Source organism: Plecotus auritus (genome assembly GCF_963455305.1).
Source record: "Plecotus auritus genome assembly, chromosome: 7".
NCBI classification, from domain to species: Eukaryota; Metazoa; Chordata; class Mammalia; order Chiroptera; family Vespertilionidae; genus Plecotus; species Plecotus auritus.
The window spans coordinates 35,324,232-35,337,390 of record NC_137774.1 but is presented as its reverse complement, the minus strand read 5'-3'; the positions used below and the strand labels follow the sequence as shown (position 1 = coordinate 35,337,390).

General features: G+C 36.6%; 1 protein-coding gene across 2 annotated transcripts in view; it reads right to left on the bottom strand.

Moving 5' to 3' along the window:
- The window catches only part of CPD (carboxypeptidase D), a 61,185-nt gene that overhangs the window by 34,760 nt on the left and 13,266 nt on the right, over positions 1–13,159 (bottom strand). For both annotated transcript variants that reach the window (XM_080681596.1, XM_080681595.1), the window contains exons 3-7: positions 5,916–6,058; positions 5,025–5,194; positions 3,840–4,189; positions 3,203–3,394; positions 1,180–1,347 (exon numbers count right to left, since the gene is read on the bottom strand). In XM_080681596.1, the coding sequence (XP_080537722.1) occupies positions 1,180–1,347; positions 3,203–3,394; positions 3,840–4,189; positions 5,025–5,194; positions 5,916–6,058 (1,023 nt within the window). The remainder of the gene's footprint in view (positions 1–1,179; positions 1,348–3,202; positions 3,395–3,839; positions 4,190–5,024; positions 5,195–5,915; positions 6,059–13,159) is intronic.

Sequence of the window (13,159 nt, the reverse complement as noted above, 5' to 3'; positions counted from 1 at the left end):
GGTGCTAATATCTTCACTCTTTAAAAAACAAAACAAAACAAAACAAAAACAGCTTTATTGAGATATAATCCACATACCATACAAATCTTAAGTCAATGTTATTTAGTATATTCACGGGGTTATACAATTTCACTACTATCTAATTACAGAAAATTTCATCACCCCCAACCCCCGAAAATCTGTACCCATTAGCAGTCACTCCATATTCCCTCCCACCATTATCCACAACTTTCTACCTCTATGGATTTGCCTATTCTGAATATTTCATAAAAATGTAATCATACAATATATGGTTTCTTGTGATTGGCTTCTATAACTTGGCATGTTTTCACAGTTATCTATGTTGTAGCATGCATCAGTACTTCATTCCTTTTCATGTCCAAATATTTCATTGTAATGGGTTTACCACATTTTATTTATCTACTCATCAGTAGATGGACATTTGGGTTGTTGGTCCTTTTTTATTATTTTAAGTAATGCTATTGTGAACATTCATATACAAGTTTATGCGCAGACATGGGTTTTCAATTCTCTTGGATATTGACACTGTCTCTCTTTTATTCACACAACCCTAGCTGGTGTTGTGATCATTTTTAATCTTGACCTCTCATCCTATTCAACTGATCAATTCCTGCTGAATGATATGGATGTGTATAAGCTCAGACAATACATGAGAATGAGGTCATTGTGCTGCAGTTAAATATATATAGCAAGTAATAGGTAAGAAAATGTCAAAATTTAAATTTACATAGAAGTGTTTATTATTCAACTTCATGGAGAAATAGGACTAAACATTTGAATCTGTTAGTGTTTAATTTTTATAAATGACGAATGTTATCAAATTCCCAATGAGAGGGGTAAATATAAAACACTTCTGAGGGATAAATATAAAGCACTTGAAGAACTGAGAGTGAGAGAAAAAAAGGGAGAAGAGGAGAGAGAGGGAGAAAGAAGAATTGGTGGGGAGGAAAGAGTATGGGAGGAGGGGGGAGAGAGGAAGGGGCAAAACAGGTAGGAAATGGGCTTAAAAAGTTATGAAAGGGAACTTCATTGTTGTCTGCCATAAAAGCAATAACAGGATACCCGTTTTAAGATAGTCTATTAAACAGATAAAATTTCACCAGGATTTTCAAATACTCTCATTGAGACTTAATTAGTAGAATATCAAGTTGCTATTACCTCCGTGCAGGTTTGCTGACAGTACAAATGGATAGGCCTTCATCCAGCTCATTACAGCAATGGTTTCTGGTTGGGTTGGATCTGTGATCTGAACAAACTGGTCTGGGAAATTTCGGTTCAAGTCAAAGTTGTTGCTGTTGTTTCTGCCAATTACACTTATTGAATCTCCTATATGATACAAGATTCAAATTTAAGCCATGTTTCACTTACATTTTACACATACTGCTTCAGCTGTCTTAACTCAAGGGTAAGTGTGAACACATCAGGCTTCACTATGACCAATCACACTATAATTAAAATTCACATCTTTTTTACATTATACATTTAAAAAATTCACCTCTTCCAAATCTTTTGAGCAGAGAGGTAAAACCATTTTCTTTTCACTTCTGCCCTCTGGTCATACTTTGAGGGGAAAAACATCCAATTACACTGTATTAAAGTAATGCTCAATTGTCAACAGACATACAATGACATGATCACAATGTTGAGTGGGCATGACTGATCCCAGAGGGACTCTATTGTACTGGTATACAGGTCACTAAAATAGTGTAAAGAAACAAACCATTTGAAAATGAGAAAATTGTGGATCACATTAAAGTAATCACAAAAAGGTAAAGTTAGCCAAGGATGTAGTTGGAAGTTTAACCTGATGGGGGAGAAAGGGTTACACTTAAGCTTATTCCATTTTAATATGGGATGGGAGCCCTATTATTGTTGTTATAATGAGAGAGAAAAAAAGGAAGTGCATAAAGAAGACATACTGGAGGGCTTACTAGTAGTAAGTAGTTCCACCTTTCCATAGGTCTCAAGGGAGGAATGTGAGAGGAATTTGTGAAGCTACAAAGGATGAGGTCCTTAGGGAGGGAATTTGAATTATTATTTATATATATATATATATATATATATATATATATATATATATATATATATATATATATATAAACCTGGTCATTCAATAGTTGATTCAGTGTTTAGTCAGTGAGAGTAATAAATCATGTGGCTGCACATTCATATTGTGGTACCTATGCTATGCACTGGTACCACTGCCTGGAAGGAACCACAGCTTGGGAAAGATGGAGTCTCACTCTCCCAGTGTTCTGCATAAGGTGGCCTGTGTAAAGAAGTTGCTTTCCAGGCCCCAGGAGAGATCGGCTAGCCCAAAGGAGGCAAAGAAATGGGAAATTAATAACTTAGCAGATTTAGAACATGCATGGGGAGTAGAACTTGGACTCAAAAGATAAGGTTCCTGAAATAATAATTAAATGGGAATCAGTGTTAAAATGAAACAATTTGTAAAAATCTTAACTATTTTTAGTAAATAAGAGAAATTATCAAGGTAAAGAACTCCATTAAATATAAACTTGATCACATTATTATTGAATGAACTGGTCTTACAATACAAAAGCTGGAACCAATTATGAAGGAATTCGAGGAAAACAATTAGTTCAAATTCTCTTCTACCACCAAATAATCATCCTATATAATAAAGAGGTAATATGCAAATTGACCCTCATGCCCTCACAAGATGGCTGCCTACAACCAGGCCGGCAGTGGGGTTAGTGAGGGACGACCAAACGACTGAACAAGCAGGCTACGTGGAGCGACCAGGCTGGCAGGGGGGAGCAGTTGAATGTGACCAGGCCAGCGGGGGGGGAGGGCAGTAAGGGGTGACCAGGGCGGTGTTGGGGGCAGTTAGGAGCAACCAGGCCGGCAGGGAGGGGGCAGTTAGGGGCAATCAGGCTGGCACGCAGAGGTAGTGAGGGGTGATCAGGCCAGCAGGGAGGGGCAGTTAGGGGCGACCAGGCAGGCAGGCAGGTGAGCGATTAGGAGCCAGCAGTCCAGGATTGTGAGAGGGATATCCGACTGTAGTCGGACATCCTCCAAGGGGTCCTGGATTGGAGAGGGTGCAGGCTGGGCTGAGGGGACCTCCCTCCCCCGCCCCATGCACAAATTTCATGCACCGGGCCTCTAGTACCATATAATAACAAAAAAAATTAAACATTAATAAACAGCTATTCTTTACCTTCCTGAGCCTTTTCATACCCATCAGGATTCATGGATGGCATCAGGTGAATTCTAGTGCTACGAACCAAATCTGTAACTTCAGGGTCTGTTCCAAAGTTCTTACAAAGATATTCAATAAGGTTCAATAGTAGTTCTCGTCCAACCACTTCATTTCCATGCATGTTTCCAATGTACTTAAATTCTGGTTCACCTAAAAACAAAATAATTATATAGAAGACTTTTTCCCTTTCCATTTATTATGAACTCTCTTTACTTTTCCCCCAACATATGCAAAGACACTGAGCCAAAAATTTAAGAAAAGATATCTTTCAATCAAAGAAGCAGGGAAAAGCATCTTATAAAGCAGCTTCCTTACTAATACATATGTCTAAGCAGGCTCAAAGCATGTATATATGCCATATACTATGAAAATAAAAATACCATTAGCAGAAAGAATATTATCTATGCAGTATGTTAAATATTGTGTCTAATAGGGGTTATTAAATGAATTTCCTTCTTTTCTGGCAAGATTGGTTACATTTTCTTTGTTCCAGTTACACATACCATAGGTGACCTTTCAGACGAAACATAGCAATATTGTAGTACATAGATCTGAGAGGCACTACTAAAATTATGTGTAAGACCACACTACTTACCTGGTTCATGGATACCGGGATTATCAGATATCTCCATTACATAAAGTTCTCTTGACTCTACTGATTTTCCCAATGAATAGAGCCGGGTGATGTTAGGATATTCATTAGCAAACCTTCTCAAGAAGATTTCCATATCAGGGAAATGGTGGTGGCGGAAGTCCTTTGGCTGAACTGGCTGGTGGGAGGATTGTGTTCCAGGCGAAAGATTAAGTACAGCAACTGTGCTCGCAGTTACTACAGCCTCTGTTGTGTCAAGGATTACTGAGGTCACAGTTGGCCCCAGGGAAAAATTCACCTTTGTAGCTGGTCCTTCTTTCACTATTATATTATTAACAGTCAGTGGCATATACCTGAAAAAAAAATTGAAAAAGTAGATGGCTTGGAGTTAAATTAAAACACACACTGCTTTAACATTATAAAAGCCTAATACTCACCATACTCTAGCACTTAGTGGTCTATCAAAACTCAACTAAATAAACATAAATGTGTAAATTCAAGACTTTTAGGATATTATCACAGACTCCCCAATTATGTCCTTAAAGAACTATTTCTCTTACCATCTTCCAGGTTCCACAGATTAGAATGCTTACAAGAAAGCACTTTCAAAGGACAGAATTGAAAGATGGAGTTCATTAAGCCACTGTCACCATTGCTATAATACTCAAAGAAGGGATAAATTATCCAATTCTTTGCAGTGCCTTATTAAACTGACATTCCAACTATTCCAAATAGGAAAGTTAAAAATTAAATTAAAGATTATCAATTTAATCCTTAGCAAACTGATCTTACAGAAAGGTTTCCAGGGAAGGTGAGAAACTACTCATTTCATATATTGGAAGGATAATGATAAAGACAGCTCTCAAAATGTCTTTTACAAAGCTCAGAGTTTCTGATACCCTGGTATTCAATTGCCTTGAAGCAATGCTTTACACAGCTGACCATCTTTTCAAGCTTTTAAAACCGTCCTTCCTCTCAATTTTACAATTATGCTTCCTATCCAGTTGTACTATTAGACTATGTGACAAACGACTCCACAATAGTATTTTCTCATTATAAAAGGAGGAGAATCAGAAAACAAGGAAACGATAAAAGCCAGATACAATAAATAATATTTCCTAGACTATATTTCTGTCTTAGATATAAACAAAGGTAGTTTGGTGTTTAGAGTCTAATTTAAATTCTTACCCAGTTAAAACTGCTGTAATGTTGTAAGTCCCAGGAACAAGTAATCTGTGGAAATCACCAAATCTACCTGTTGTGATATTATGATTAATACCAGCTACTGAGACAGTTGCATTTTCTAAGCCAGATCCCGTTACTGAGTCTTTAACAAATCCTGTAACTCCAATGTGGACCTAAAAAAACAAGAATCAAAGCAGACTGCTCAGAGGCAATCAATTTGGAAGGTAAGAGAATATAACCTTTCTGTGCTGACACAGAATTCCTAAAAAAATAAGGCGACTCCTCTATCTCCCTGAAATACTTAATTCAATCCCTCAAAGTTAAATAAACTATAGACAAAAATATTAAATCCTTGAACTTAAGTTATATGTGCCTGAAATCTCAAAATCTCAAAAATCTCAAAAATCTGAAAATTGGTAATGTGCTTTTGAAATTTCCTCTCCTCAAAGCTAGACTTCCAATTTTCTCAACAAGGCATAAGTGATAATTTCTGTTATATCCAATAGTGTAATAGCCTGTCTGATGCTTAAATTAAACTTATGTTCATAGTGCATATAGTGGCAAAGGTCCTCTAGCAAGTATGGTCACATGACACTGTAAGAACATGGTAGTAAAAATTTGGCTATTATTTCAGTTTGCCAAAGCATTCTAAGACAGTTAAAGAAAATTCTCGGGAGGAAAAGAGCTGGGGGAGAGGGCAAGGAGGTACAAGAAGAATATGTTCTAACAGAGTCTACCATGATACTTTTTAAAGATAATCTACAATTTTAAATAATAAAAACAGATGAAGGGCATCTAGTATAGATTGTTATTCATATGCAATTGAATTCCCCCCTTACTCAATCCATTATTTCCATACCCCAACCTTTCAAACCTTCCAGTCACTACTTTTACCTTTTCAATCAATGTGATCAAAGACTCACGATTGTTCTCCCATTCTTGTTGAAGCTGCGAAGCAGGTGGGTACTTGCAACAAGACAGTTCCAATGTGATTTCAAAACAGTTGGCCCATATGTAATTATAATCTTGCATACCACCTGTAACAAGAAGGTAAAGGTAAGTTTACTCTCAGGATTCTACTCTTAAAAAGACCAAAGAAATTAAATCTGCCATCTCTGCATGTATACATTTTTTCATTAAATTGTTTGAAACTGGAGACGTTTCTTGAATTACTGAGGAGACTAAGAAGGAAGGTTAAAGGCATATACATTGAAGATGAATATACATAAAGGAAATATATTTGACTGATAGGATAAACAGTTATGAATAGCATGAACACATCAGTTAATAACAATAGCAATAATGATAACAACTCTACATGCCAGACATATTCTACAACTTTATGTGTATTAATGTTTCATCTTTACAACTATAAGAGGTAGTTATTACTCTTTCACCCATTTTACAGATGTGAGGCACAGAGAGGTGAAGATTTTTGACAGAACATGAAGGATAAATGTTATCTGAAAGTTGTCAAAGACATTCATGCCAAAGCATTATTAAGTGCCTACTATTCTAACTGTACTTCCCTTTATCAAGTTGGCACAAGAAAAAGAAAAGGCTGTATATAAATGGCACAGCTATACACATTGGGGGAATAAACCCAAAAGACATAACAAACCCTTTCAAAATGTGTTTAATGGAAGCAAAAAGGGGAATAAGCACCCACAGTCAGCCACCTTCACTATCTCTACATCTTTGTAAGCCCACACATTCATTCTGTAGAAAGCCTATTGTATTACCTTATCATTCCTGAGTTTGATTCCCACCCAGGTTGGGGATTGTTTCTTATTGGGGTGTATGCAGGAGGCAACTGATTGATATTTCTCTTTCTTTCTCTCTCTCTTCCCTTGCCCCCCCCCCCCACCTCACCTTCCTCTCTCTCTCAAAATCAATAAAAGCATATCCTTGGGTGAAGATTAAAAAGTCATTTGATTTTTTACAATAGACTTTATTTTAGGGTCACAGAAAAACTGAGGCAGAAGATACAAAGATTTCTCATATACCCACTGCTCCCACACATGCATAGTCTCCATTTCCCACCCCCTGCCCCACCAGAAGGTGCATTTGTTAAAACTGATAAACCTACATCAATACATCATTACTATATTAGGGTTCACTCTTGTTGGACAAATGTATAATGCCATATTTCCCATGTATTCTGGGAAGAGAAAGTCTATTGATATCTCCACACAGATGCATTATAGTATCACAGAGAGTCGTTTCACTGTCCTAAAAATCCTCTGTGCTCTGCCTATTCATCCCTTCCTCCCCACTAACCCTTGCCAACCACTGATCTTTTTTACTATCTCCGTATGGTTTTGCCTTTTCCAGAATGTCATATAGCTGGAATCACACTATGTAGCCTTTTCACATTTGTTTCTTTCATTTAGTAATAGGTATTTAAGGTTTCTCCATGTCTTTTTATAGCTTAATCGCTCATTTCTTTTAGTGCTGAATAATATGCCATTGTTTGGATATACCAGTTTATTTATTCATTCACTTACAGAAAGACATCTTGGTTGGTTCCACATTTTGGCAATTATGAATAAAGTTGCTATAAACATCTGTGTGCAGGTTTTTGTGTGGATATGTTTTCAACTCCTTTGGGTAAATAAAATCCAAGGAACTCCATTTGAATGTATTAAATTTGAGGTGCCCATTAAGCATCTATGTGAGATATCAAATAGACGTTCTCTTCCCAGAATATATGCAGGTTTATAACCACCACAAGCTCTGTAGCCTTCTTTTTCTTATAAAACAAGGTATCCATCTTTGGGCCTTCTCTTATCTTCTAGTTACTAGTATCTTGTACTCACTTTGGGTCTCACAAGAAACTGGTGAGATGCTGAGTTTCATATCCCTACCCAGTCATATTTAATCATTAAGTGATGCTAGTCACTTTTAGTCATAGTTGACCTATAATTATCTTTGCTAACTCTCACTTGTATGTATACATATGGACATATACATGCTTATGTACATATTTATCTTTTCCAATTTTTATTATAATATTAATCACAGTACAATGGTCACTGTGTGTAAGACATTATACTAAGATTATAGAGATTTATAAATAAGAAACATACTTTCATTCAGAGTTTAGAGTCTTAGTAAGGAAGCAGAACACAGAACACATAAAAATAACAATTTCAGAGCAATGCAAGTGTGAACTAATCTAAGTTTTTTGCATAGGTAAAACTTAATTGCTGTGCTAAATTGCAAAAATGTTCCAACTCACATTTTTTTAATTATGCCTGGGGCAGTGAAGTAGACTACTTATAACACTATAATCCTGCCATTCTTTTATCTGTCCCTTAATTGTTTAACTTCAGTAGCAATTTAAAAAATAATAGCTAAGAGCAAGAAGAAGACTAAGTTTACAGTAATAGTGTTATGTAATCAGCTTTCTAGAGTAAATTCAATAGGACTGTAACTAGCCAGCTCCAATCAATGACTCACACAAATATATTCCCAGCATAGGGGGTAGGGAAGGGCAGAAGTTTGTTTTTTAATGTAGTTTCCAAAAGAGGAAATTACATTCAGTGGTCACTAGTCCCAAAAATCATACACTGTTTTCCAAAGTGGCTGTGCTATTTCACATTCCCACCAGCATTGTATAAATGTTCCAGTTGCTCTGCAACTCACCTAAGATGGTCAAGCAACTGATCAGCTCTTTCGATTTTAAGTGTACCAATGGGTGTGTAGTGGTATCTCATTGTGGTTTTAATTTGTAATCCCTTGTTAACTAATGATATTGTACATCCTTTCATGTGTTTATTTATCATTTATTTTGGAAGACCTTGGAAACCACAGACCATAGTGAGATTATAGAGAGCAGGGGGCTCAAAAAAAGGGATTCCATAAAGTTTTCTATGAGCTCATGGGCTCAACCCTGAAATGTACATGTGGGTCTGCCTCTAAACAGCATACCAAAATCAATGAAGTAAAGTACCGACCACTGCCCATGTCCCAGACTGGTCCCTGGGTGTTACACACACAGGCAGATCTGAATAGGCAGTGCAAAGGCTTTGAAAACTGAGCTGATACTAGAATCACAGCCCACAGAAGGTGAATCAAAACTTGCAAAACCTAACTGGGCCATTCACTGCTGGGACAAATCAACAAAAAATTACTATTTTTGTAATACTTAAACCAGGCTCAGATCTTATAAGATTCACAATGTCCAGGATATGATCCAAAATTATTTGGCATTCAAAGAACCATGAAAATGTCAACAACTCACAAGGAAAAAGTAATCAATAGATACCAACCCCAAGATGACGCAAATGTTGGAATTATCAGACTAACCTTAAAGCAATTACGATAGGCATGCTCTAAGGAAGAGTAAACATTCTTTTTTTTCCTTCCTTTCTTTTTTCTTTTTTTTTAAATCCTCACCCTAGATATTTTTCCATTGATTTTTAGAGAGAGTTGAGGAGAGGAAACGACAGAGAGAAATATTGATGTGAGAGAAACACATCAATTGGTTGTCTCCTGCACGAGCCCTGACCAGGGCCCAGGCCGGGGAGGAGCCTGCAACCCAGGTACGTGCCCTTGACCAGAATGCAACCCAGGATTCTTCAGTCCACAGGCCAACGCTCTAGTCACTGAGCAAAACCAGCTAGAGCAAAGAGTAAACATTCTTTTTTTTTTTTTAATATATTTTATTGATATTTTACAGAGAGGAAGGGAGAAGGATAGAGAGCTAGAAACATCGATGAGAAACATCGATCAGCTGCCTCCTGCACACCTCCTACTGGGGATGTGCCTGCAACCAAGGTACGTGCCCTTGACCGGAATCGAACCTGGGACCTTTCAGTCCGCAGGCTGACGCTCTATCCACTGAGCCAAACCGGTTTCGGCAAGAGTAAACATTCTTGAAATGAAATAAAAGAAGACATAAAAAAGAACAAAATAGAAATTTCATTTTTTTTCTTTATTTTGTTTTCCCCATAACATTTATCCTCCCCATACTCTCTTCCACCTCCATCCACCCCTCTTCCCCTTGAAATCACAACTACAATAACCAAAATTTTAAAATTTATTTGATGAGTTCAACAGAGGAATAAAAATGACCAGGGGAGTGAGTTAATTTGAAGATGGATAAGTAGAAATTACCCAGTTGGAACAACAAAGAAAAAGAAATTAAAAATAAAACAGAAGAGAGTTTTAGGGATAATACCAAAAGGTCTAACATTCTTGTCATTAATCTTGGAAGGAGAGAAAAAAATGTGACATGGTGAAAAAAATGTTGAAGAAATAATGGCAGGAAACTCCCCAAATTTGGCAAAAGACATAAACTTACATTTCAAGTAACTCCGCAAATCCCAAACAGGGTAAACTCAAAGGAATTTATGCCTAGATACTTCACAATCAAACTACTGAAAACTGAAGATAAAGGGAAAAAATCTTTAAAAGTAGGGAACAACAATTCAAATGATGGTGAATTTTTCATCAGAGGCCCTGGAGGCCAGAAGGCACAGAATGTTTTTTATAAAAAAGAAAAGAAAAATAATCAAAATCATCAAGCCAGAACGGAGTTTTATATCCAGTGAAAATATCCTTCAAAGAATTCAGGCAAAAAGACATTCTCAGTGAAGGAAAACAATAAGAATCTGGCACAAGCAGACTTGCTTTAAAAGAAATGCTAAAGAACGTTCTTCAGGCAGAAGAGAAATGATACCAGAGAAAAACTTGGAACTTCAATGATAAAGAAAACAAGTGGTAGCCCCAGACAGGTGGCTCAGCTGATTGGAGCATCATCTATACAACTAAAGATCTCGAGTTTGATTCCCACCCAGGTTGGGGGTTGTTTCTGGTTGGGGTGTATGCAGGAGGCAACTGATTGATATTTCTCTTTCTCTTTCTCTCTCTCTCTCTTCCCTCGCCCCCCACCCCACCTTCCTTTCTCTCTCAAAATAAAAGCATATCCTTGGGTGAAGATTAAAAAAAAAAAGAGAAAACCACTGATTTAGACTATATCCTATATTCACAGGAGGAGTTGACAAAAAAAAAAAAAAAGACAAAAGGTATAAAATTTGCTTTTAAACTTTCCTACTTATCCAGAGTTTTCTATGCTCAGATAAATTAAATGCAATGTACTAGGACAGTGGTCGGCAAACTGCAGCTCGCAAGCCATATGCGGCTCGAGAGCCGCGGTTTGCCGCTCTGTTGACTAATGAGTTTGCAGACCCCTGTACTAGGAAAACTATAATGCTTTCATTCTTTTATCAAAGTCAAAGAACAAGGCTAAAAGTTATTAACCATTAGGAATCTGTCCAGTACTATAACAAATTGTGATCAATACTAATTGTTGATCTGATTAAAGGATCTACTCATACCCAGTCAACTGTTTCAATCCATTTGTCTCACAATTAGTCTCCACATGCTTTAAGATACCCAATTCCTCTTTATAATGGAAGCAGTCCCCATTACTGTTGTTACTACAGAGAGATCTAGTGTTTGGGGGCGGTGTGCGTGGGGGTGGTGGGTAGCCCTTAAAGACATTCAACCCTTCATTCTAAGTTGGGGCACTAATGATTCACACTCATGTTTCAAACAGAAAGCCAATTGAAAAAGTATAGTCAACACTTCAGTGTTAAGATAAACACAGCAAATTTTTCTTTAACTTGCCTCAGTAGGCCAACTATAATGTATCAAACTGTATTACACAAGAATCCTATAAATCTTTTAGAGAAAAAAAATGCAATGTATTTTTTTTTTCATTAGAAGAAGCACTTTAGAGTGTAGAAATATAGCTAGGCAATTTCCACTCTAAATTTGAAGCTTATTGTTATTTCTTAAATAAAACTACTTTAACTGATAGTGAGAAGTTCTCACAACTTTGGGTTTTGTGAATAATTTATTTATAGATATTGAGTTACTAAGTGACTGTTTTGTAATCCTTAAGATATTTTTAAAAGCTAATTAGCATGATCATAAAAAGTGTTAAGTGTAACATCTGGGTCAAATGAATGGAAAAAACAAAAGTTGCCATTGAAAAATATTCCCCATATTCTTGATCTTTAAATTCAACTTCATTTTGACCAACTCTTAACTGAATTTGGTCTTTGTATTGAGAAACTTATCTTATGAAAATCTACTTCCTTCACCACTCCCACTGAATATATATTTGCTAGTGATACGATTCTACAAAGTTACACTAAGTTATAGTCTTGCATCTGTTTGCAGTTTTATCTAACTAAGTAAACAGTCTCTCACACACAGCTCTTGGAACAGAATTTTCCTTTTTTTACTAAAAAAAAAAAAAAGTACTCTTCCAGCTCTCTACCACCTGAGTTAAATAGGAAAAAAAAAAAAAAGAGGGGAGGGGGAAGCACATCTAATTTTAGACATCAGATCTGAAGATTTAGGGGCCAAATCCTAAAATCCTTTTGTTTGGTTCTCAATCTTTCATGTAAGTCTTACTTTCATGTAAGTCTTAAGATCACATTACCAAATACACAACTGTACTGCTCCTAGAGGTCAGATTTTATATCAGGCTATATTTCAGTTTATTAAAGCAAATATTCTGTTTGAGTATTATTTTACCTTTTTGTTTTCCTTTTAAATTAGGTGGCACTCAGATTAAAAAAAAAAAGAAAAAGGAAGAATGAGGTCCAATCAGCTCTTTAACGTATAAGATCTGACAAGACCAAATGGACTTTATTAATGCACATTTGCTTATCAATAGTATTCTTAAAACATGAACAACCTGCTGAGAATATCTGAACTATCATTCTTTTTAAAAAAATATTTTATTGCTTTTAGAGAGAGAGAAAGGGAGAGGGAGAGAGAGACATAAACATTGATGTGAGAGTGAAATATCAATAGGCTGCCTCCTGCACACCCCCCATTAGAAACTGAGACTGAAACCCAAGCATGTGCCTGACTGAGAATTGAACAGGCAACACTTCGGGGTACAGGACAACATCCAACCAACTGAGCCACACCAGCCAGGGCTGAACTATCAGCATTCTCTCTCTCCCTTTTTAGATCAGCATTCTTTAAAGAAAACATTCCAGTATGAAATGCCAGAAGTACATTCACTTTGGAGGTAAAAAAAAAAAAAAAGCACCCATTTGTGTGTGTGTGTGTGTGTGTGTGTGTGTGTGTGTGTAAGTGTATGTATGTGT